This window comes from Cherax quadricarinatus, chromosome 77 (assembly GCF_038502225.1).
Source record: "Cherax quadricarinatus isolate ZL_2023a chromosome 77, ASM3850222v1, whole genome shotgun sequence".
NCBI classification, from domain to species: domain Eukaryota; kingdom Metazoa; phylum Arthropoda; class Malacostraca; order Decapoda; family Parastacidae; genus Cherax; species Cherax quadricarinatus.
The window spans coordinates 8,907,298-8,934,672 of record NC_091368.1 but is presented as its reverse complement, the minus strand read 5'-3'; the positions used below and the strand labels follow the sequence as shown (position 1 = coordinate 8,934,672).

Here is a 27,375-nt window from a genome sequence, read left to right as displayed (position 1 = left end):
TCTCCAGATATAAAGCAATGTCTCCAATCCGACCTTCTTTCCTCCTGAGGACAGAATTTTTTTTCGAGAACCAGATCGGTTGGTGGAACGAAGCAGAGGGCCAAGGAGACTGCTGTCGACTGGATCAATGACTTGCGCTCCTGGCATGGCAAAAAGTCAGTGATCTGTCAGCTGCAAGAAATTATTTCCCATTTGGTAAGGTTTAAAGATAATCGTAGATTTTCTCCCAAAACTTTATTTTCTCAATGTCCTCGGAGAGAGGCTCTGCAGATCGCCATCCTCCAAGAACCAGGCAGTGTGACTTCTTTAATTACCAGGTACAAACAGAGTGGTACCTGAAAACATAAACAGTTGTACCTCGAAACAGAAACAGTGGTACCTTGAAACTTCTAATGTACACCTCCACACGAGGTGTACAATAGGAGTTTTGAAATACCACTGTAACCCGATTGGACGAATACTGATAAACTGCACAGAGTATAGTATCTCCTTTGACCAAGTGTATAGCAGTGACAGAGTCCAGTTCAACCAGGTCTTTTTATTCTGCTAAATTAGTAAAATCGCGCCGGTTTTGGGTGGGCAGCTGCCTCAAAGCCATGTTGAATCTCAAAAACTAAGATGAATTAATTTAGCCATTGCAGCTGCATCATGACTTAGTCCTCACGGCAACCCTGACAACAAGACGTCGGAGGATACTGCCAACAACAATGGGGTTGATTCCTGCATATTTTTTTTCCCTTAGGGCACGGTGATGCGTCGAAAAAGGGACCAAATATTCTCAGGGACACCGCAAGCCAGACACACATTGGCAGATCTGGGGAACTGAGACAGTGAGCTCACTGAAGCATTTCCTATGTGATGGTTTGAACATTTGCTTGATATGTTGTGGTCTTAAGCAGAGAGTGAGAGAGAGAGAGAGAAAGAGAGAGAGAGAGAGAGAGAGAGAGATAGAGAGAGAGTGAGAGATAGCTTCATTAGAAGCTAGATCATTCAAAGGATTAACCAAGACAAAGCAGGATATTCGCATAACGATGGTTCTTAATCCAGGAAACTGGAGCAACCCTCCACTTTCTTAGGTCAAACTGCCTCCCACTCTTCATTCCTCATTCTTCGGTAGTTTGCACTTCCTCTAGAAAACAATAACCCGACCGAAACGTCGTCATACGTTTCTCTCCAAAGTGTGGGTTGTTTGTGCATCGTTCCAGCCACGGTATTGTGACATTTTATTCTTCCCCAATAATAATAATCATCATAATAATAATAGAAATAATAATTCGTATTAAACAATCGTTTACTTCAGCTTTGAAAGAAATTTTGAGGAATAAAAATGAAACTACAAGAAAAGGAGAAAAACTAGGAATAAAAATGACAGTGAACCATTACCATAACTGAAAGAAAATTGCCAATAAATGACGAAAGAAAATGGTCGATATAAATAACAAAAAGGCACAATACCGTGACTGGAACGATACACAAATAACCCGCACATAAAAGACAGAAGCTTACGACGACGTTTCGGTCCGACTTGGACCAATGACAAAGTCACACTAACAGAGGTGGAGCAGGACGGCTATATATAGGGAGGAAGAGGTGGAGGTAGTAGTAGTGGTAGTAGTAGTAGTAGTAGTAGTACAAGAATTGTATATAATACCGACAGGATGAAATGACACATGCACAACACCCGGGCATCCCCACCGGGTGTTGTGCATGTGTCATTTCATCCTGTCGGTATTATATACAATTCTTGTACTACTACTACTACTACTACTACCTCCACCTCTTTCTGCCTATATATAGCCGTCCTGCTCCACCTCTGTTAGTGTGACTTTGTCAATGGTCCAAGTCGGACCGAAACGTCGTCGTAAGCTTCTGTCTTTTATGTGCGGGTTATTTGTGTATGGTCGATATAAATGACAAAAGAAAAGGCTAGTGCGATAAAAAAAGAATGATAAAGACTTGTAAATAATGAAAAAGAGTAGAAAAAGAGGGTAAAATTTCCTGCCTAACTTTTGGTAAACTGTAAGATGTAAATATAGTGGCATTAAGAGAAGGTAAGAGGTGAAAGAAGAGAGTAAAACGGTGAAGGAAAGGGGTGTGAGTCATTAAGTCAAACAGTAACAGTTCTGTTGTTTCTCTGGGGGAAACGACGTTTGTTTAGGTCAAAATTAAACTACTTAAGAAGGTATTCAGAAATGCATTATTAAAAGGCCGAGTACCGTGGGAGAAAAAAAAATAATCTATAACAATTAGAGACGTAGAGGAGCAAGTGTGGGACAGAAGGCAGATAATAAAGAACAAACTTTTCCTCTGGCAAAGTTTCGCCCTGTGATGAGAGAAACGTTGCTTAGTGACTCGATGCAGCTTAGTAATGAACGAAACCAGGAATGACAGCAGAAACGTTCAGCAAACATGGTAATAAACATTGTCTTAACGATAATAAACATCCTTGTGACGATAAACATCCTCGTGTCGATAATAAACATCCTCTTGATAATAAACATCCTCGTGACGATAAACATCCTCGTGCCGATAATAAACATCCTCTTGATAATAAACATCCACTTGATAAACATCCTCGTGCCGATAATAAACATCCTCTTGATAATAAACATCCTCTTGATGATAAACATCCTCTTGATAATAAACATCTTGATGATAAACATCCTCTTGATGATAAACATCCTCTTGATAAACATCCTCTTGATGATAAACATCCTCTTGATGATAAACATCCTCTTGATAATAAACATCCTCTTGATAATAAACATCCTCTTGATAATAAACATCCTCTTGATGATAAACATCCTCTTGATGATAAACATCCTCTTGATGATAAACATCCTCTTGATAATAAACATCCTCTTGATAATAAACATCCTCTTGATGATAAACATCCTCTTGATAATAAACATCCTCTTGATAATAAACATCCTCTTGATGATAAACATCCTCTTGATAATAAACATCCTCGTGACGATAAACATCCTCGTGCCGATAATAAACATCCACTTGATAAACATCCTCGTGCCGATAATAAACATCCTCTTGATAATAAACATCCTCTTGATGATAAACATCCTCTTGATGATAAACATCCTCTTGATAATAAACATCCTCTTGATGATAAACATCCTCTTGATAATAAACATCCTCTTGATAATAAACATCCTCTTGATGATAAACATCCTCTTGATAATAAACATCCTCTTGATGATAAACATCCTCTTGATAATAAACATCCTCTTGATAATAAACATCCTCTTGATAATAAACATCCTCTTGATGATAAACATCCTCTTGATAATAAACATCCTCTTGATAAACATCCTCTTGATGATAAACATCCTCTTGATAATAAACATCCTCTTGATAATAAACATCCTCTTGATAATAAACATCCTCTTGATAATAAACATCCTCTTGATAAACATCCTCGTGACGATAATAAACATCCTCTTGATAATAAACATCCTCTTGATAAACATCCTCGTGACGATAATAAACATCCTCTTGATAAACATCCTCTTGATAATAAACATCCTCGTGACGATAATAAACATTCTCTTGATAATAAACATCCTCGTGACGATAAACATTCTCTTGATAATAAACATCCTCGTGACGATAATAAACATTCTCTTGATAATAAACATCCTCGTGACGATAATAAACATTCTCTTGATAAACACATTGACGATTAGCATCCTCTTGATAATAAACATTTTGACCATAATAAACATCCTCTTGACTATAATAAACATCCCCTTTGATATTATTTATCCTCTTCTCAGAATCCCACCACCCTTCCCCTTCCCTTTCCCCTTCCCCCTCCCCCTCCCCCTTCCCCTCCCCCTCCCCCTCCCCCTCTCCCTACTACACCTCCCCTTCCTCCTCTTCCCTTAACAAATAAACTAACATCTCTCTTTCTCTATGGAAATTAGTCTCACGCGATGTTGTATTTCTATCTTTAATTCTGTAAGCGTTAAGGTCGCCGTGTGTGACCGAGGATTCTTAACCTTAAGTGCTGATGGCCGGATACATTTCCTGCAGCAGATACCTTAACATCTAACCCATTACTAACTGCAGCATCCCCAGATCTGTTGATAAATTAGACATATGTGCAACATTTGGGTATCTTTAATGAGGAAACGTTTCGCCACACAGTGGAGACTCAAGGCTTAGGGACTGGTTATCTCGAACTCCTCCTGTTCTTTACCATTCTCCTTTGTATGGACTGATGAAGCCACTGTGTGGCGAAACGTTTCCTCAATAAAGATACCCAAGAGTTGCACATGTGTCTAATTTAACATCTTTACTGTAGACGTTAACAATAAAAACAGCCAGATGTTGCACATATGTCTAATGCTTTATAAGTGTTTATGGTGAAGAATTGGTTTAGAAAGACACGTAAGCAAACACTATAACATATTTATTAGAAAACGTTTCGGTCCTGGGACCTTGATCAAGGTCCCAGGACCGAAACGTTTTCTAATAAATATGTTATAGTGTTTGCTTACGTGTCTTTCTAAACCAACTTGTCGGTATTTATTACCAAGGTTTATACCATGGTGAAGAATTATATACCCAGATATTGCAAGATTATAATTCTTCGTCTTGCAGATATTGTATGCCATTCATGTTGTGTTGATGGTATTTCAGACAACACAAGTGAGGTGAGGATAAGAATGCCATAATGAATAATATAAATGGTTAATTTACTGCACCAAAATGATTGTCTTGGCTACACTATACAGAGTTCATTTGTTCTTCAATAAGTGGTATGTGAATACGATAACAGTATACAATACCTACCAGTTGATAAGTTAGATACATATGCGACAGTTATGTAACTTTTTTCTCAAAATTTTTTGCCTACACAGTAGACTTCATCAGCCTATGTAGATGAATGGTTCAGAGAACCGACTAACCCAAAAGGATTCTTTCAGGTATACAGAAGTAAGATCAGGGACAAGATAGGCCCACTCAAAAGTTCCTCGGGTCAGCTCACTGACAGTGATAAGGAAATGTGTAGAATTTTTAACACATACTTCCTCTCAGTTTTTACACAGTAACTCAGTAACACAGTACTCAGTGGTCAGTCGTCAGTACTCAGTGGTCAGTCGTCACGTGAGGTCACAGACCCTGAGCTGCTTTGGGGATTAGTGTGGACGGTTACAAAGCATGGCTTGCTTCTGCAGTGTTTTAAAAATTGAGGTTGGAGAGTTGAAGGAGGAGGTCTTGCTTCTCCAGGAGGAGATTAGGAGGCTGAAGGACCACTTCAATGGGTCTGGGAGAGAGTGTGAGGTGGCTGGAGTTGTGGGGAATGAGGCTTCTAGCAGCGAGGTGCAGTCTGTCTCTCGCTGTGAGGAGGCTGTAGTTGGGGAGGCAGCAACGGCTACCAGCAATGAGGTGCAGCCCAGCACCTGCTACAAGTGGCGAGTAGTTCACAGTAATGGAAGGCGCATCAGAGTAAGGAAAGTTAAGAGTGAAGATCTGAAGGTAGGAAATCGCTTCTCTGTTCTTCAGGATGAATGTACTTCAGTGGCCAGTGAAGGTAAGGGTACTACTGCCCCTGCTAATGGAGGTAAGCGCATTCTTGTGGTTGGTGACTCTCAGGTAAGATACATTGACCGTGCTTTTTGTAATAGGAATAAGAAGATGAGAGATAGAGTGTGCTTCCCTGGAGCTGGTGTTGGGGACATTGTCAACAGGCTGGATAATATCATGTCAGGTAATGGGAGCAAGCCCATTATCTGTCTCAGTGCTGGTGGAAATGATATTGGGAAGGGTAGGAGAGAAGAGCTGCTAGATAAGTACAGGTCAGCTATAGATTTCATTAAGTCTAAGGGAGGGATCCCAATCATATGTAGCATCTTGCCTAGAAGGGGAGTAGGAAATGAATGGTTGTCTAGGGCAATTGGTGTAAATTGCTGGCTAGACAGATACTGCAAGGAACTTGCAGTCCCATTCATTGACAACTGGAACAACTTTTATGGCAAACATGATATGTATGCAAGGGATGGGGTACATCTCTCTGGGGCTGGGGTGGTAGCACTTGCAGACTCGATTGAGAAGGCCATTGGTGAAATGCCTATGATTTTAAACTGATGGAAGATAGAGGTATGGGTGTGTGTGGGAAACAAGCAGGTTGCAACACTTGGGTTGGAAACAGAAAATGTATAAAAGGCATTCAGCATGAAGTTATAAATAAAGACAATAGATCAGGTCAGCAAACAAAGGGGGACAGCAGTGGGCAGCAAGGGACTAGCTCCCTTAAGGTTTACTATACTAATAGCAGGAGTGTAAGAAATAAGATAGATGAGCTAAGATTAATTGCAAGTGCAGGAAACATAGATATTATTGCTATAACAGAGACCTGGCTCAATCTGAAAGATAGAGAGATGCCCTCTGAATGTCACATACAAGGCTATAAATTATTCCACACTGACAGGGTCAACAGGAAAGGTGGTGGAGTAGCGATGTATGTCAGAGACAATTTAAATTGTTGTGTTAGACAAGATATTAAATTAGAAGCGTCAGCCACTGAATCTGTTTGGTTACAGCTTCTCGAGGGCCGAGAAAAACTAATTTTGGGTGTGATTTACAGGGCCCCAAATCTTGATAGGGAGTGCAGTAAACTTCTATGGGACGAAATTCGTAAGGCATCTACATACGAAAATGTTGTGCTAATGGGAGATTTCAACTATAGACAGATTGACTGGAGCAATTTGACAGGAAATTTAGAGTCGGGTGACTTTCTTGATACGATCCAGGATTGTTTTTTAAAACAGTTTGTGACAGAGCCAACTAGGGGAAATAACCTCCTTGACTTGGTTCTTGCCAGTAGGGAAACACTAATTAATAATCTTGAGGTTAATGATGAGCTTGGGGAAAGTGATCACAAATCACTCAGTTTTAATATATCATGGAATTCCCCTAATAATGGCAATCAAGTCTCCGTCCCTGACTTTCGCTTGGCTGATTTCATAGGACTGAAAAATTACTTAGGTGGGCTGAACTGGAATGACCTGACTAAGGGTCAGGTAGGTGGTGATGGTTGCCGATATGATGCTTTCCAGGGCATAGTTCTAGCTGCTCAGTCAAATTATGTTCCAAATAGGGAAATCAGATCAAACAAAAATGATCCTAAATGGATGAACAATAGATTAAAATATCTGATTGGTCAAAAGAGAGGCATATATAGGCAAATCAAAAGAGGAGAGGGGCAATTGAGAAATCGATATATTCAGTTAAAGAGAGAAATAAAAAAGGGAATTAGAAAAGCAAAAAGAGATTATGAGGTTAAAGTTGCAAGAGAATCGAAGACTAACCCAAAAGGATTCTTTCAGGTATACAGAAGTAAGATCAGGGACAAGATAGGCCCACTCAAAAGTTCCTCGGGTCAGCTCACTGACAGTGATAAGGAAATGTGTAGAATTTTTAACACATACTTCCTCTCAGTTTTTACACAGGAGGATACCAGCGATATTCCAGTAATGATAAATTATGTAGAACAGGACGATAATAAACTGTGCACTATTAGGGTCACTAGTGACATGGTCCTTAGGCAAATAGATAAATTAAAACCTAACAAATCCCCAGGCCCTGATGAACTGTATGCAAGGGTTCTAAAGGAATGTAAAGAGGAGCTTAGCACACCTTTGGCTAATCTTTTCAACATATCACTACAAACTGGCATGGTGCCAGATAAGTGGAAAATGGCAAATGTGATACCTATTTTCAAAACAGGTGACAGGTCCTTAGCTTCGAACTATAGACCAATAAGCCTAACCTCCATAGTGGGAAAATTTATGGAATCAATAATTGCCGAGGCAGTTCGTAGCCACCTTGAAAAGCATAAATTAATCAACGAATCTCAGCATGGTTTTACAAAGGGGCGTTCCTGCCTTACGAATTTATTAACTTTTTTCACTAAGGTATTTGAGGAGGTAGATCATGGTAATGAATATGATATTGTGTATATGGACTTCAGTAAGGCTTTTGACAGGGTCCCACATCAGAGACTATTGAGGAAAATTAAAGCACATGGAATAGGAGGAGAAATTTTTTCCTGGATAGAGGCATGGTTGACAAATAGGCAGCAGAGAGTTTGCATAAATGGGGAGAAATCAGAGTGGGGAAGTGTCACGAGCGGTGTTCCACAGGGGTCAGTGTTGGGCCCCCTGCTGTTCACAATCTACATAAACGACATAGATGAGGGCATAAAGAGCGACATCGGCAAGTTTGCCGATGACACCAAAATAGGCCGTCGAATTCATTCTGACGAGGACATTCGAGCACTCCAGGAAGATTTGAATAGACTGATGCAGTGGTCGGAGAAGTGGCAGATGCAGTTTAATATAGACAAATGCAAAGTTCTAAATGTTGGACAGGACAATAACCATGCCACATATAAACTAAATAATGTAGATCTTAATATTACGGATTGCGAAAAAGATTTAGGAGTTCTGGTTAGCAGTAATCTGAAACCAAGACAACAGTGCATAAGTGTTCGCAATAAAGCTAATAGAATCCTTGGCTTCATATCAAGAAGCATAAATAATAGGAGTCCTCAGGTTGTTCTTCAACTCTATACATCCTTGGTTAGGCCTCATTTAGATTATGCTGCACAGTTTTGGTCACCTTATTACAGAATGGATATAAATTCTCTGGAAAATGTACAAAGGAGGATGACAAAGTTGATCCCATGTATCAGAAACCTTCCCTATGAGGATAGACTAAGGGCCCTGAATCTGCACTCTCTAGAAAGACGTAGAATTAGGGGGGATATGATTGAGGTGTATAAATGGAAGACAGGAATAAATAAAGGGGATATAAATAGTGTGCTGAAAATATCTAGCCTAGACAGGACTCGCAGCAATGGTTTTAAGTTGGAAAAATTCAGATTCAGGAAGGATATAGGAAAGTACTGGTTTGGTAATAGAGTTGTGGATGAGTGGAACAAACTCCCAAGTACCGTTATAGAGGCCAGAACGTTGTGTAGCTTTAAAAATAGGTTGGATAAATACATGAGTGGATGTGGGTGGGTGTGAGTTAGACCTGATAGCTTGTGCTACCAGGTCGGTTGCCGTGTTCCTCCCTTAAGTCAATGTGACCTGACCTGACTAGGTTGGGTGCATTGGCTTAAGCCGGTAGGAGACTTGGACCTGCCTCGCATGGGCCAGTAGGCCTTCTGCAGTGTTCCTTCGTTCTTATGTTCTTATGTTCTTAAGTCGATAAATTAGACACATGTGCAATACTTGGGTATCTTTAATGAGGAAACGTTTCGCCACACAGTGGCTTCATCAATCCATACAAAGGAGAATGGTGAAGAACAGGAGGAGTTTGAGGTAATCAGTCCCTCAGCCTTGAATTGATGTAATCAGCCCATCAATCTTGAAAAGATTGATGGACTGATTACCTTGTCCTTACATCTCTGCCGCCTCTGCTGCCTCTGCTGCCTCTGCTGCCTCTGCTGCCTCTGCTGCCTTTGTACTCGGCTTAAGAAGCCTACTGTGTAGGCGAAATGTTTCATAATAACGATACCGTACTGTTGCACTTATCAGTAAGTGGCCTGTTTGCTACAATAAAAGTTGTCTGCTTGCTATACAATAAACAATCCGTTTTCTTTACTAAAACTTGTATGTCTGAAGCATACAACAAATAACGCGGAGGAAGAAACCTTCGTTAGGTCTTTCATGGTGCTTAGGAAGTCAGTAGGTACACGAGCGACACACATTCAGTAGGTAACGCCGAAAGTGGTATAAACCTTTCTTAATAAATACCGACAAGTTGGTTAAAAAAAAAACTAAGCAAACACTAGGACATGTTTATTAGATAACGTTTCGGTCCTGGGATCTTGATCACTTCTAACATACGTAGGTATGTTAGATGTGATCAAGGTCCCAGGACCGAAACGTTGTTTAGTGTTTGCTTACGTGTTTTTCTAAAGCATCACAAGAAGTAAACACAGCCAGTAACACAGCTGGAAGCACTGCAAGTAACATAACACTGCAGGAAACATAACATTACAGGTAACGTAACATTGCAGGTAACATAACATTACAGGTAACGTAACACTGCAGGTAACATAACATTACAGGTAACGTAACATTGCAGGAAACATAACATTGTTGGTAACATAACATTGCAGGTAACATAACATTGTTGGTAACATAACATTGTTGGTAACATAACATTGCTGGTAACATAACATTGCAGGTAACATAACATTGTTGGTAACATAACATTGCTGGTAACATAACATTGCTGGTAACATAACATTGCAGGTAACATAGCATTGCAGGTAACATAGCATTGCTGGTAACATAACATTGCTGGTAACATAACATTGCAGGTAACATAGCATTGCAGGTAACATAATATTGCTGGTAACATAATATTGCAGGTAACATAACATTGCTGGTAACATAATATTGCAGGTAACATAATATTGCTGGTAACATAACATTGCTGGTAACATAACATTGCTGGTAACATAATATTGCTGGTAACATAACATTGCTGGTAACATAACATTGCTGGTAACATAATATTGCAGGTAACATAACATTGCTGGTAACATAACATTGCTGGTAACATAACATTGCTGGTAACATAACATTGCAGGTAACATAACATTGCAGGTAACATAACATTGCTGGTAACATATCATTGCAGGTAACATAACATTGCAGGTAACATAACATTGCTGGTAACATAATATTGCAGGTAACATAACATTGCTGGTAACATAACATTGCTGGTAACATAACATTGCTGGTAACATAACATTGCTGGTAACATAACATTGCTGGTAACATAACATTGCTGGTAACATAACATTGCAGGTAACATAACATTGCTGGTAACATAACATTGCAGGTAACATAACATTGCTGGTAACGTAACATTGCAACATAACATTGGTAACATAACATTGCTGGTAACATAACATTGCTGGTAACATAACATTGCTGGTAACATAACATTGCAACATAACATTGCTGGTAACATAACATTGCTGGTAACATAACATTGCTGGTAACATAACATTGCTGGTAACATAACATTGCTGGTAACATAACATTGCTGGTAACATAGCATTGCAGGTAACATAGCATAACATAACATTGCTGGTAACATAACATTGTAACATAGCATTGCAGGTAACATAGCATTGTAACATAACATTACAGGTAACATAATATTGCTGGTAACATAATATTGCTGGTAACATAACATTGCTGGTAACATAACATTGCTGGTAACGTAACATTGCAGGTAACATAACATTGCTGGTAACATAACATTACAGGTAACATAACATTGCAGGTAACATAACATTGCAGGTAACATAACATTGCTGGTAACATAACATTGCAGGTAACATAACATTGCAGGTAACATAACATTGCTGGTAACATAACATTGCTGGTAACATAACATTGCTGGTAACATAACATTGCTGGTAACATAACATTGCTGGTAACATAACATTGCAGGTAACATAACATTGCAGGTAACATAACATTACAGGTAACATAACATTGCAGGTAACATAACATTGCTGGTAACATAACATTACAGGTAACATAACATTGCAGGTAACATAACATTGCAGGTAACATAATATTGCAGGTAACATATCATTGCTGGTAACGTAACATTGCAGGTAACGTAACATTGCTGGTAAATATCATTGCAGGTAACATAACATTGCTGGTAACATAACATTGCAGGTAACATAACATTGCTGGTAACATAACATTGCTGGTAAAATAATATTGCAGGTAACGTAACATTGCTGGTAACATAACATTGCAGGTAACATAACATTGCTGGTAACATAACATTGCAGGTAACATAACATTGCTGGTAACATAACATTGCTGGTAACATAACATTGCTGGTAACATAACATTGCTGGTAACATAACATTGCAGGTAACATAACATTGCTGGTAACATAACATTGCTGGTAACATAACATTGCTGGTAACATAACATTGCTGGTAACATAACATTACTGGTAACATATCATTGCTGGTAACATAACATTGCAGGTAACATAACATTGCTGGTAACATAACATTGCAGGTAACGTAACATATCAAGACGGACAACTCAGAATGAACCACAGAAACAGAACAAGTAACACAGCAGGTAACACAAGTATCATAATATACTCTATATGACAGAAGGTAACATAACGGTAACATAATATATTTCAGCAGGTAACACAATATATGGCACCAGGTAACACAACAGGTAACACTCTACGACAGCAGGTAACACAACAGGTAACACTATATGGCAGGAGGTAACGCAACAGGTAACACTATATTGCAGCAAGTAACACAACAGGTAACACTATATGACAGCAGGAAACACACTAGAGAAGTAACACAAATAACACTATATGACAGCAGGTAACACAACAGGTAACACTATATGGCAGCAAGTAACACAACAGGTAACACTATATGACAGCAAGTAACACAACAGGTAACACTATATGGCAGCAAGTAACACAACAGGTAACACTATATGGCAGCAAGTAACACGACAGGTAACACTATATGACAGCAAGTAACACAACAAGTAACACTATATGGCAGCAAGTAACACAACAGGTAACACTATATGACAGCAGGTAACACAACAGGTATCACTATATGACAGCAGGTAACACAACAGGTAACACTATATGGCAGCAAGTAACACAACAGGTAACACTATATGAGAGCAGGTAACACAATAACAAAACAGGCAACACAGCACGTAAAAATCTAAATAAAACAGCAGGTAACACCGCATGTAACACAACACGTGGGTTGTGTTACACAGCATGTAACGCAGCAGGTAACACAACACACATGTTGTGTTGCACAGCATGTAACACAACACACAGGTTGTGTTACACAGAGGATAACCCAAATAATAAACAGACAAGACAGCGGGTAACACAAGAAGTAACACAGCAGATAAGACAACAAGAAACACAACATACAAAACAACAGATAACAACAGGTAACACAACAGGTACTCACGCAGCACATGGAGAGTAAGTGAGGTATGAACAGGAGGAGCCAGACCGTTGTCAGCCTCACACAGGAACTTCTTACCGTTGTCCCCCGCCGTTGCTCTCAGCTGCACCTCCGACCTGCCAAGGAAAGCGGTTTTCGTCAGTCCTTGAGCTGAGAAAGAAGCATAGTTGGTGAATTAGTCCATCCGTCATCCGTTCCCAACTAATCCGGAACACATTTATCCAGAAAATGAGCCAATTAGAATTAAACTCTAAAGTGTTTGTTTATACCATAACAAACACCCACCCAAGTGTACATACACTGTTTTGTTCTCAGTATACACACGTTAAGAGAGATATACTCATCAAAATATATACAAACTGCAAGACTTCATTGATTTTTGTGTTGAATAATCCACACGGATTTATATTAATAATAATAATAATAATAATAATAATAATAATAATAATAATAATAATAATAATAGTAATAATAATATTAATAATAACAGTAATAATAACAATAATAATTATAATTTAAAAGTCCAACCTATTGATATAGTACTGGAACAAAATGTTGTATGTTGTACCACCTGAACAAGAGAAGAATTTTTATCTGGTAGATGCAGACCAGTGGTATAACACTGGTAACATAACATTGGTATAACAGTGGTATAACACTGGTCTCACAACCAAGCCCTTGTTTCAGTTCTGGGCAAATTGAAACGTTTTTTCAAGTGTCGTTTTACCTATGGTCAATTCTAGATGCTCTAAAAAAAAAACACGGAACGGATTGGGTTTAAACTCATGGCGAATGAGTCGTAAAACTCCATTCGCCATGAGTTCAAACTCCACCTGTTTCGTGGTTTGTTACAGACTTTCGCTTATACAAGTCTATGTAAAATCTTTCTTGGTCCCTGTTTGTTTGTATTCTCCTTATTAGTTTGATATCTGTGAAGAAGGATGCGTCTCTATCCCTTCCGTCACGTCGTTCGCGTATGCAAAAAATATTGCTGGTCCTAGTACGGATTCTTGTGGAACCCCACTCGTCACATGTGCCCATTCTAACACCACTTACCAGGCAATCACATATTGTTTACTTCATGTTAAACATTGCTTGAATCATTGCAGTGCCTTCCTCATTGTTGCAGCCTCGGTCCTAGTCTCTAGGGCGGTACGACGTCCAAAGTCTTTATTACAGTTTAGAAACATTCAGTTCTCCCCCCCCTCTCTCTCTCTCTCTCTCTCTCTCTCTCTCTCTTTCCGCCTCACTTCAGTTTCCTTGTCATAGAACTCCAGTAGGTTTTCAAGAATATATTTACCATCCCTAAAGCCATGCTGGTTGTCGTTTGTGAACCCACTCTGGTACTTGCCCAGCGTCGACTGACTTGGCTAGTGACTCACGAAATCGTAATGACACGATTGCAAACAAACCATACTACAGGTGGGGTTAGAACCACGATCAGAGAGTCATGAAACTCCAGACCGACGCGTTAGGCACTGGGCTAGTGGTTCACATAGTGCTTTCCCCTCCCTCTCTCACGTCCCGCAGAGAGATATTATCTGGGACTATTACCTTCGAGGTTTCTAGCTCACGTACTAGTGGAAAAATGGACACGAATGCAGTAGACTGCGATCTTTTATTAGCAACGTTTCCAAACGTTGCAATAAAGGATTACGTTACATTGCATTCGTATTTCTTTTTCCACCGCATTAGAAATGGATCCTTCACACAGAGAACACCTGGATCTTCTCGGTCAGAAATAGACACAACTTTTTACGTGACTTTCCAAGAAATGCTTTTACCAAGATTCACGTCACCTCCAGTTGCCATCCTTAGACATCCATTCTCCACAAGAGCATGAGTCTAACTTGAAGTGTGTCCAGATGACCTTAAGAAGACAACCTAAGACACTTTCCTTCAAGCCAGATCATTAGACACGGCACTCCTAGGCAACATGTACACATGCACCGCTGGAATTATACCCAACAGAGTCACCACAGCTAGTGTTCAACGGAAAATTAAACTCACTACGAAGCTACAAGCCCTCTGGCACAACTATCATTGGAAAAGTTTGAGAAGACCTTAAAAATTCAAAACTTGTCATCTCTGTTCAATAATGTTCCACACAGTGGAGAAAAGTTGGAAAGCAAAGTTGTACCACAGTGTGGCAAATGCGTATTCCTTGGGTGGCACTGGAAATGGGTTAGGCCTAATAGGATCATTGGGTAACTTTAAATTATATAAATATATGAGTGGGAGAGGTTGGATTTGAGTGGGACTTACACTCAAGTTAACAGGCTTATCAAAGCTTATTCTTTGGATAGCATTGAAAACGGATTAATGAAATATTTTATGTTAGTGGGTTTGGGTTTGAGAAAAACCTGCCCAGCATGGGCCAGAAGGCCTGCTGCATTGCAAAATCTTCAGGACGTTGAATGTTCATTCCGTGAAGCTGAACTCTTCTCCAGGCTGAGGGACTGACCACTTCAGATACTGATGAACCGATTACACCATCTTTATTTCAATACTACTGCTGCCTCTGTATTCGACTGAAGAAGTCTACTGTGTAGGCGAAACGTTTCAACAATAAAAATACCCAACTGCTGCACATGTGTCTTAATCATTAAAGTTCAACGGCACTCAAAGAAAAATCTCAACCCACAATTATTTTTTCCGTCGCTCAAAGGAGAAAAACACGAATTTTCTCATTTCTTCAGAGGGTAAAAAAAAAAGTCGACATTGCCCTCTTGTTTAAATCTAGTCTATGTTTTCAGGGAAAAGTTTTTGTGTTAAGTCTTTCCAAGATACTTACAAGGAGAGACTTTAGTTGTCGCTCCTCTGAGCGGTTGTTAGGGAATTCTCTTGTATACGATGTGTATTTAAGATCTTCTCTTACACATGTGACAACATTATTCTTACATCGCTTAATTGTGTTCCGTGTCTCGTGGCTCACATAGTGAGTATCCGTGGTTCGATCCATGGCATGGGTGTAAACGCTGAGCATGTTTTCTTACATCTGCTGCCTCTGTAAGTAGGTACCTGGGTGTTAGGTGACTAGTGTAGAAATGACTAGTGTTAAAATGAGCTGAGGTAGGATAACATCTATGAACCTTGAAAATTTATCCATATAAAAAAAAGTGTTATCCTACATCAGTATATTTCACTAACAGTTCACTAATACCCAGGTACCTATTTACTGTTAAGTAAACATGGACAGTACCCAAGCTACCACTAGAAACACACATCAACAGGATAACCTTAGCAGGAAATGCGCGTTTCGTGAATGGAATATAAGCTTCCAGGAATCTCATGTATTATTCATAGCTCTGTGTACAGTGTCAGGCATTAACTAAAATCTGCAATACCAGACTAGAACCCTCACTTGGTAAAGCATGTCAATAAACTAGAGAAAGTGCAAAGATTCGTAACGAAAAAAGTTCTTGAAACTGAGAGCAAAGAGCCACGAAAGAAAAGACTGAGTTGAACCTGATTACAGTAGAGGACAGAACACGAAAGAAATGAGTAATTATACTAAAAGAATTTGACAGGATGGACAGGAAAAGAAAGGCTGTCTAAAAGTTAGCAAACGGGTACAAGAGTTGAAAATTAGAGATATAAATGAGCTACAAGATATCAGAAAATATTTCTTCAAGTACAAAGTGGACAGGAAGTGTAATAATCTTGAAGATATGCTGAAAGCAGATTCCAAAATTAGTTTTAAGAAGAAGTGATATAATAGGAAGCAGGATCGTAGGAGGGAGTGAAGCGATCACTGTCAGATAAGAAGTAAGGACAGGAGTCGAAACTCGACCACCCTCAGCAGGTTAGTAGAAGCTAGAGTAGAGGAAAAAGGAAGGACCAGGAAATCATCATATAGAAAGAGCGAGAATAACAGAATGTTCAAATTGTAACTCACAAAATCATAACACAATTGCAAACAAATCAAGGAACGGATGGGATTTGAACCCAGGCCAATGCGCTGATAACTTGGCACTGGCCTGTGCGCTAACCACTTGGCACTGGCCTGTGTATTTTAGGACTAACTTGCCATGGGTTCAAACCCCACCCATTTGCTTAGGTTCTAAAATCAGTCACAATGACAAGAAGGGCTAGATGGATCCACCCACTAAAAATAATGAATTACATGAACGAGCATCACAGTGATAAACATACTGATCATCAATCATGAAGACGTAAGCGAAACACAGAGAAAAGAAAACATGGGAAAAGTACAGAGGAGACCTTGCCATCAGTAGACAACCGACATACCTTAGATTCGATCCCGGGTCGGTTGGAGACGCTGATCCTATTTCAACATACCCGTCTGGATAAAACTGCACACGGAAGTAACTCCCTACGAAAGCAAAAGATTCGGCAGGCGGTGCAACATTCCCCCCCCCCACACCCAATGAAAAGCGTAGGCGCCACGAGTACACTTAAAGACAACACAGTAAGTCTCAGGGGCCCAAGACTGTTCATCTGCAACCCAGTACACATAAGGAAAATTACCAATAGACTCCTGGCTGTCTTCTCGAAGGCACTGAACAGGCACCTAAAGTCAGTGTCTGACCAGCCGGGTTGTGGTTCCTACATCGGTTTATTTGCAGCCAGCAGTGACAACCTGATTGATCACGCCCTGATACACCGGTAGTTGCTGACTGTTGTGAGTGGCATCCATGTGGGTGATATCCTTGTGGGTGTCATCCTTGTGGGTGGCATTCTTGTGGGGTGGCATTCTTGAGGGTGGCACCCACGTGGGTGTCATCCATGTGGATAGCATCCATGTGGATGGCATCCATGTGGATGGCATCCATGTAGGTGGCATCCATATGGGTGACATCCATGTGGGTGGCATCCATGTGGGGGCATCCATGTGGGTGGCATCCGTGTGGGTGACATCCATGTGGGTGACATCCATGTGGGTGGCATCTGTGTGGGTGACATCCATGTGGGTGACATCCATGTGGGTGACATCCATGTGGGTGACATCCGTGTGGGTGACATCCGTGTGGGTGACATCCGTGTGGGTGGGATCTGTGTGGGTGACATCCATGTGGGTGACATCCATGTGGGTGACATCCGTGTGGGTGACATCCATGTGGGTGACATCCATGTGGGTGACATCCATGTGGGTGACATCCATGTGGGTGACATCCATGTGGGTGACATCCGTGTGGGTGACATCCATGTGGGTGACATCCATGTGGGTGACATCCATGTGGGTGACATCCATGTGGGTGACATCCATGTGGGTGACATCCATGTGGGTGGCATCCGTGTGGGTAACATCCATGTGGGTAGCACCCGTGTGGGTGACATCCGTGTTGGTGACATCCATGTGGGTGACATCCATGTGGGTGACATCCATGTTGGTGACATCCATGTGGGTGACATCCAAGTGGGTGACAGTGTAACTAAGGTAGGGTAGAAAATATAAACTGATCAACGTGTTAAAAATAAAGTCACATCTTATGTTTACCTCCCATAATATCCGAGGTACAACACACTGTCCACCTCATCCTTCACTTCCTTGGATCAAACCTTGTTTTCTCCAGTTTCCGTATAGCCCTTACAAATTTAGTACTTCCCAGTAAATAATAATAATAATATTAATATCACTACTACTACTAGTAATAATAATAATAAGGATAATAATAATAATAATAATGACAGTAATGGTACTACTACTACTACCATTACCATTAATACTAATACTGCTACTGCCATTATTATTACTACTAGTATTACTACTACTACTAATAATAATAATCACCTGGTGGTAGTGCCACCAAAGGCAGCTTTAGTGGTAGTGATGGTGGCACTATCTATGGTGATGCCGTCAGAGGTCCAGGTGATGTTGGAGGCTGGGATGCTGGTGGAAGACTCGCACGAGAGCGTCACTATTGCTCCCTCCTCCACAGTGGCTGGCAGTACCAAGCCTGTCACTTCCCACGGTGCAACTGTAGGAGAGTAGACACCAGGTCAGTGTGTGTGTGTACTCTCTGTCTGAGTATGTGTATTAATCAAAATTGTAATTTCCTATATTATTAAAACTCTCACATCTATATGACTCACGAAATCGTAATGACACGATTGCAAACAAACCATACCACGGGCGGGACTGACTGCGGGTTCAATCCCGCCCGTGGTATGGTTTCACAGCTATAACTTGTGTTCCAGTTTTCAAATATTCACCTGAGAATGATGAATACAGTGACGTTCTGATCCCAATGTATTTACGTTAAAAAATAGAATTAAATGGCATTCGTGCTTTTGTTACGTGAGTACACTTCTCCGGAGATTTTTTCTCTCGTGAAGTGGAGAAGATGAACAACAAGGGAGTCTTTACTGAGGTATTCCTTTAGTTGGACCTGATTAGCTTGTGCTTCTAGGTCAGATGCTATGCTCCTGCCTTAAGTGAATGTGACCTGACCTGACTAGGTCAAGGCATTGGCTTACGCCGGTAAGAGCATTGGACCTTCCTCGCATGGGCCAGTAGCCCTGCTGCAGTGTTCCTTCTTTCTTATATTCTTATGTTGACTGTAACTTGGAGAATATAATGTTACAATTCCGTGCTGTAACAATTCACTAAGAACCATCCACTTAAGAAGGAAACCTTATGACAACGTTTCGGACCCTGTTTTTCTCGCCCCAGTTGTGAACGGACCGAAACGTCGTTATAACGTTCCTATGTTAGATTTTACATGAATTACGATTGTCTCCCCTCGGTGCAACGACTGGACAGGCATTACTGAGTAGAAGACAGTATCACAAAATAGTAAGTTAAACCTAGGAAATGAAAAGTAACCAGATCTCTTTCAGAGAACTCTTCCCTACACGAAGCCTGGTCTCAGACCGGCCGAGGGGGTCGTTGACCCCTGAAACCCTCTCCAGGTATACTTCAGTTTTCTCCCTCATTTGGAGGGGCTTCCCCTTTTCCTTCCTTCCACACGGTATCCAGAGGCTTCACTTACTATAAGTCGGTCAAGCAGACTTCAACTGGCCACATAACTGGTAAATGTTTTAGCTGTTTGTGTTGTCATGGTTTCTATGACCCGTTAGAAACACAACCCGTTAACAGTTAAGCTTGGTCGAGCATAATACAGCATTTTCCCCTCAAGCTGCTGTCAAGCTGGTTGATCTGGTGAAAAATGTCAGTGATGCCTTTATTTAAAAGATGGTTTTAATCATAACCATAATTTTTAAAGAGGTGGAGGGGTAAGCCAGTGGAAGGCATCGGTCAGATGATCGAAAGCTCCAGCTTTGGGTCATCATATGAGTAAGACCCTCGTCAGGGCATACTTGTCCTGTTTCCTGACGAATCTTACCTTACTTTACCTTACCTTACTTTACTTTACCTTACCTTACCTTACTTTACCTTACCTTACTTTACTTTACCTTACCTTACCTTACTTTACCTTACCTTACCTTACTTTACCTTACCTTACCTTACTTTACCTTACCTTACCTTACTTTACCTTACCTTACCTTACTTTACCTTACCTTACCTTACTTTACCTTACCTTACCTTACTTTACCTTACCTTACCTTACCAAACCTAACGTAACGATGCCCCTTAATAGGGTTGTGGTGAGTTGCTAATAGTGAAATATCTGATCAAAGTCTTGTGTAAATACTAGAAAGTTTTTGTCTAAATACTAGAAAGTTTTTGTGTAAATACCAGAAAGTTTTAATGTAAATACTAGAAAGTTTTTATGTAAATACTAGAAAGTTTCTGGATAAATACCAGAAAGTTTATATGTAAATACTAGAAAGTTTATATGTAAATACTAGAAAGTTTTTATGTAAATACTAGAAAGTTTTTATGTAAATACCAGAAAGTTTTTATGTAAATACTAGAAAGTTTTTATGTAAATACTAGAAAGTTTCTGGATAAATACCAGAAAGTTTATATGTAAATACTAGAAAGTTTATATGTAAATACTAGAAAGTTTATATGTAAATACTAGAAAGTTTATATGTAAATACTAGAAAGTTTATATGTAAATACTAGAAAGTTTATATGTAAATACTAGAAAGTTTATATGTAAATACTAGAAAGTTTTAGTGTAAATTTATTATTATTATTAAAGATTAGCCGGTATTCTCCCGGCCCGGGCCTTTTCCAAGTGGTGGCCCAGCCTTGGCTCCCTCTTTAGGGAGTGTCTGAGACCTAAGTCTCCCATGGGAGGAGGCACAAGCACCTCCTCATCTTTGGGACCAACTGTCCCCAGGCCTAGCCACAAGCTAGGCCTCTCTGGTCTGCCATCCCCGCCCCAAGGGGGCTAATGGGAATGACAGTCTTATGAGCTAAAGGCTCGGGCTCAGGCACCTACCCTACCCTAGAAGGGCTGGGCATGGTGTCGATTAGTGTAAATACTAGAAAGTTTTAGTGTAAATACTAGAAAGTTTTAGTGTAAATACTAGAAAGTTTATATGTAAATACTAGAAAGTTTTTGTGTAAATACTACAAAGTTTTAGTGTAAATTCTAGAAATATTTAAACAATAGAAAGTTTTAGTGCAAATATTAGAAATTTGGTTTTAGTATAAATACTTGAAATTTCTAGAATTTACAGTGAGTGAGCTCTTTATTTTAGGGATGAAAGAAACTCTAAAAGTAATTCCTATCTTGAGTAGAGCTTAAAGTATTGTTGATTAGCAGTGTATAGGCAATGTTCAGCCTTAATGACCCTAATCATTAAGGCTACAGTTAAATTTTATAGACAAACCATCCAGCCTATGCTTATCAGTCCTTCTATTGGGCTCTTGATCCAAGGAATTAGAGTTGCCTCAACCTTCCTTGGATCAAACCTGATAAACTGTACGACCCATCACAAAAATAGCCCTGTGGATACAAAGAGCTTTGTCCATGGAAGCAAAGAAGGGACTGTATGAGAGTATAGTTTTACCAACACTCTTATATGGGTGTGAAGCATAGGTGATGAATGTTGCAGCGAGGAGAAGGCTGGAGGCAGTGGAGATGTCGTGTCTGAGGGCAATGTGTGGTGTGAATATAATGCAGAGAATTCTTAGTCTGGAAATTGGGAAGAGGTGCAGGATTACCGAAAGTATTATCCAGAGAGCTGAGGAGGGGTTGTTGAGGTGGTTCGGACATGTAGAAAGGGAGGAGTAAAATAGAATGACTTCGAGAGTGTATAAATCTGTAGTGGAGGGAAGGCAGGGTAGGGGTCGGCCCAGGAAAGCTTGGAGTGAGGGAATAAAGGAGGTTTTCCGTGCGAGGGGCTTGGACTTCTGCAAACATGCGTGAGCGTGTTAGATAGGAGCGTGTTAGGACTTGACACGCTGTTGGAATGTGAGCAAGGTAACATTTATGAAGGGATTCAGGGACACTGGCAGGCTGGACTTGAGTCCTGGAGATGGGAAGTACAGTGTCTGCACTCTGAAGAAGGGGTGTTAATGTTGCAGTTTTATAACTGTAGTGTAAGTGCGCCTCTGGCGAGACAGTGATGGAGTGAATGATGAAAGTTTTTCTTTTTCGGGCCACCCTGCCTTGGTGGGAGACAGCCAATGTATTAATAAAAAATACAATAATAAAAGTCTGAGGCGCTGTTTAAGACTCGTAATTCATTACTTCTGGTGGAACTTATCAGTAGTGGCAGTGGAAGGGAGTGTGGAAGTACTAGTGAAAATGGAAGGGATTGTAGGAATATGCAACTAGTGGAATGATAGTCAAAGAATATATCAAGGGACGGCGTGTGAAAATCCAGCTAGCTGGAGGGTAGTGTGAGGGAGAGCAGCACAAAGGTGGTCAGTGTTGATGGTCTTGACGTTAATGCTTGGTTAAGGTCGCTGCACACCTCTTATATCATCACTGTCTGAATGATGAAGCAAGTCTAGCATGCACTGCCTCTATTTTGGGGCTCTTGCTGTGTTGTGAGACCGATAGAGCACTGTTAGATGTGGGTAGGGTGTACTCACCTATTTGTGGTTGCAGGGGTCGATTCATAGCTCCTGGCCCCACCTCTTCACTGATTGCTACTAGGTCCTCTCTCTCCCTGCTCCATGAGCTTTATCATACCTCGCCTTAAAACTATGTATGGTTCCCGCCTCCACTACTTCACTTTCTAGGCTATTCCATGGCTTGACTACTCTGTGACTGAAGAAATACTTCCTAACATCCCTTTGATTCATCTGAGTCTTCAACCTCCAATTGTGACCTCTTGTGTCTGTGTCCCTTCTCTGGAACATCCCGTCTTTGTCCACCTTGTCTATTCCGCTCAGTATTTTATATGTCGTTATCATGTCTCCCCTGACCCTCCTGTCTTCCAGTGTCGTCAGGCCGATTTCCCTCAACCTTTCTTCGTAGGACAATCCCCTTAGCTCTGGGACTAGTCTTGTTGCAAACCTTTGCACTTTCTCTAATTTCTTGACGTGCTTGACCAGGTGTGGATTCCAAACTGGTGCTGCATACTCCAGTATGGGCCTGACGTAAATGGTATACAGAGTCTTAAACCATTCCTTACTGAGGTATCGGAATGCTATCCGTAGGTTTGCCAGACGCCCGTATGCTGCAGCAGTTATCTGATTGATGTGCGCCACAGGAGATATGCTCGGTGTTATACTCACCCCCAGATCTTTTTCCTTGAGTGAGGTTTGCAGTCTTTGGCCATCTAGACTATATTGTGTCTGCGGTCTTCTTTGCCCTTCCCCAATCTTCATCGCTTTGCATTTGGCAGGGTTAAACTCAAGGAGCCAGTTGCTGGACCAGGCTTGTGGCCTGTCCAGGGCTCTTTGTAGTCCTGCCTGATCCTCATCCGATTTGATTCTTCTCATTAATTTCACATCATCTGCAAATAAGGACACTTCTGAGTCTATCCCTTCCGTTATGTCATTCACATATGCCAAAAACAGCACAGGTCCTAGGACTGACCCCTGTGGAACCCCGCTTGTCACAGGCGCCCACTCTGACACCTCGTCACGTACCATGACTCGCTGTTGCCTCCCTGTCAGGTATTCTCTGATCCATTGCAGTGCCTTTCATGTTATGTGTGCCTGATCCTCTAGCTTTTGCAGTAACCTCTTGTGAGGAACTGTGTCGAAGGCCTTCTTGCAGTCCAAAAAAATGCAGTCGATCCACCCCTCTCTCTCTCTTGTCTTACTTCTGCCACCTGTCATAAAACTCCAATAAGTTTGTGACACAGGATTTTCCTTCCCTGAAACCGTGCTGGCTGTGAATTATACACTTGTTACTTTCCAGGTGCTCCACCACTCTCCTCCTGATGATCTTCTCCATGACTTTGCATACTATACACGTTACTGATACAGGTCTGTAGTTTAGTACCTCATGTCTGTCTCCCTTTTTAAAAATTGGGACTACATTTGCCATCTTCCATACCTCAGGGAGTTGCCCAGTTTCAATGGATGTGTTGAAGGTCTTTGTTAATGGCACACACAGAATCTCTGCTCACTTTCTAAGAACCCACGGAGAGATGTCTGGTTTCACCGCCTTTTAGATGTCAAGTTCACATAGCAGCTTCTTCTTCTTGGTTATGTGTACCTCATCCAGCACTTGTTGGTTTACCCCACTGTTCTGATTTCCTGGAGTCCTACTGGTTTCCACTGTAAATACTTCTTTAAATCTCGTGTTGAGCTCCTCACATACCTCTCGGTCGTTTCTTGTGAACTCCCCATCACCCTTTCTCAGTCTGATTACCTGGTCCTTGACTGTTGTTTTCCTCCTGATGGGGCTATACAACAGCTTCGGGTCAGACTTGACTTTCGATGCTAAGTCATTTTCATATTGTCGCTGAGCCTCCCTTCTTATCTGTGCATATTCGTTTCTGGCTCTTCGGCTAACCTCTTTATTTTCCTGAGTTCTCTGTCTTCTGTACCTTTTCCATTCTCTAGTACACCTAGTTTTTGCCTCCCTACATCTTTGGGTGAACCAAGGACTCGTTCTGTTCTTCCAATTATTTCTGTTTCCCTTGGGAACAAGCCTCTCCTCTGCCTCCTTGCATTTTGTTGCCATATAGTCCATCATTTCTTGTACTGGTTTTCCTGTCAGTTCCCTCTCCCACTGAATGTCTTGCAGGAAGTTCCTCATGCCTGAGTAGTTCCCCCTTTTGTAGTTTGGTTTTTCCCATCCTATTCCTGCTACTCTCTCCACTTGAAGCTCAACTATGCAGTCAGAGTACAGAACCACATGATCACTAACTCCTAGGGGCCTTTCATACATGATATCCTCGATGTCCGAACTACTCAAGGTGAATACAAGGTCCAGTCTTGCTGGATCATCCTCACCTCTCTCTCTGGTAGTGTCTCTAACATGTTGATGCATGAGGTTTTCCAGTACCACATCCATCATCTTGGCTCTTCATGTTTCGGGACCCCATGGGGCTCCAGGTTTTCCCAGTCAATCTCCTTGTGACTGAAATCACCCATAACTAGTAACTTTGCTCCCCCCATGTGTGCTCTTCTGGCCACCTCGGCTAGTGTGTCGACCATTGCTCTGTTGCTCTCATCGTATTCTTCTCTTGGCCTCCTGCAGTTCTGTGGTGGGTTGTACATTACTGCAATTATCACCTTATGTCCCTCAGACTGGATTGTTGCTACTAAGTAGTCCCTTTCGCCCGTGCCATCCATTCCTTCCATTTTCTCAAAACCCCACTGGTTTTTAATGAGCCGTGCAACTCCACCTCCCCCTCTCCTCCCTCTGTCTTTCCTGAGGATTTGATATCCGGATGGAAAGATTGCATCTGTTATTATTCTGGTGAGTTTTTTTTTCTGTGAGTGCTATTATGTCTGGGGATGTCTCCTTGATTCTTTCGTGCGTGTGTGTGTGTGTGTGTGTGTGTGTGTGTGTGTGTGTGTGTGTGTGTGTGTGTGTGTGTGCAATAGTTATAATTTTTTTACAACGTAATATTCCTGTACCTTAATCAGATTAACTTTTGCCTAAAAGCAAAGAAATAATCTTTCATTTCAATATCTTTTTAGAAAATGTCGCCCATAAATAAAAAAAAAAAGAGTAACGAAAACAAGTAACGTGAATGCATATTACATGTAATATTAATAACAAATAAATCAGTTTACAGCGTTATTATCATGTTTGTACATATATTACTACTTATTGGTTAGAATAAACCGAAGTTGCAATTTTTGTTTCTGCAGACAGCATACAGTTCCTGCATAACTTTGACTGCACGTTCATCACACTGATTATTTCTTGGTATATTGAGTGCGGACGGCTCCTGCTTCCAGTGATTTTTCAATGAGTTCAGTGACTTTTTGTAAGATTTCAATATTCCTGACAAATTCTTGAAGTCATTTTCATCGTACATCTGATCAGTAAACCAATAATCTGTGCAGGTGTATGAAATGAATCTGTATATCCTCTCCAAAGTCTTCCATCTTATAGGTATAAGAATGAATACAAGAATAGCTAGAAATGGTCCTTGAATTCCACCTCGCATTGCTGATGTTTGGAATTTTCTGAAAGCTAATCAAAGGCAAGTGCCCTTTTCTTTAAAGAATCTAAACACTCATTTAAATGTCTCAAAAACTTCATATCTCTCCATCCTGATTTATGGAGGATCTCTTCTGTTCCATTAACAAACTGTGCCTTTAGTTCCTCATAATTCTTCACCAGTTGGGATACAAATGGATACTCGATGTTTGGAGAACTGGTTTTAGCACCAAGATTTTCATCCATTACCAAACGGAGAATCCTGTCCAGAACGTGATGCTGACAACTGATCAATTGTGGTTTAGCTAATCCCCTTCTCTGAGAACATATGTTGCAGTTTAACAACAGCTCCACTCTTTTTCCCTGTGTTACCGTTAGGTTGTACCTGTAAATGTATTGTCAGACAAGCAGTACTGACTGATACACTCTGTGAAATATAATGAGAATGATGATAGTAGACGCTAGTATATAGAGTTGCTAATTAGTAATTTTCTGAGTTGCTACTTATGATTAGTATTATTATTATTATAATCAAAAAGAAGCGCTAAGCCACAAGGACTATACAGCTACTTATGATTAGTAACGTAAATATTTGGTGATTAATATTTTTCATTAATCTGAGTTGTTAATTATTATTTTCCTGAGTTGCTGCATAAGAGTAGTAACGCAGATATATGGTGATTCATAGTTTTTATTTAGTGGTGATTTTGTTTAAAAAACTGAGAGGAATCGGGGACTTTTTCATTGTTTTTAAACAAAAGTTCATCGATTTATGGTACAGGAGATGTTTAATTTGGAAAAAAAGTCAAAAAAGTTTTAACCCTGGGTGTACTCGCCACCTCTTTGCTGGTCGCTATTAGGTCCACTCTCCCCCTGCTCCAACATATTTATTTTATTTCTTCTTAAAACTATTTATGGTTC

The 27,375-nt window shown here is 40.6% G+C and overlaps 1 protein-coding gene across 1 annotated transcript in view; it reads right to left on the bottom strand.

Moving 5' to 3' along the window:
• LOC128702037 (nephrin-like) overlaps positions 1-27,375 on the bottom strand; it is a 406,265-nt gene that overhangs the window by 80,647 nt on the left and 298,243 nt on the right. The window contains exons 12-13 of the mRNA XM_070101415.1: positions 18,804-18,990; positions 13,052-13,164 (exon numbers count right to left, since the gene is read on the bottom strand). Of these exons, the coding sequence (XP_069957516.1) occupies positions 13,052-13,164; positions 18,804-18,990 (300 nt within the window). The remainder of the gene's footprint in view (positions 1-13,051; positions 13,165-18,803; positions 18,991-27,375) is intronic.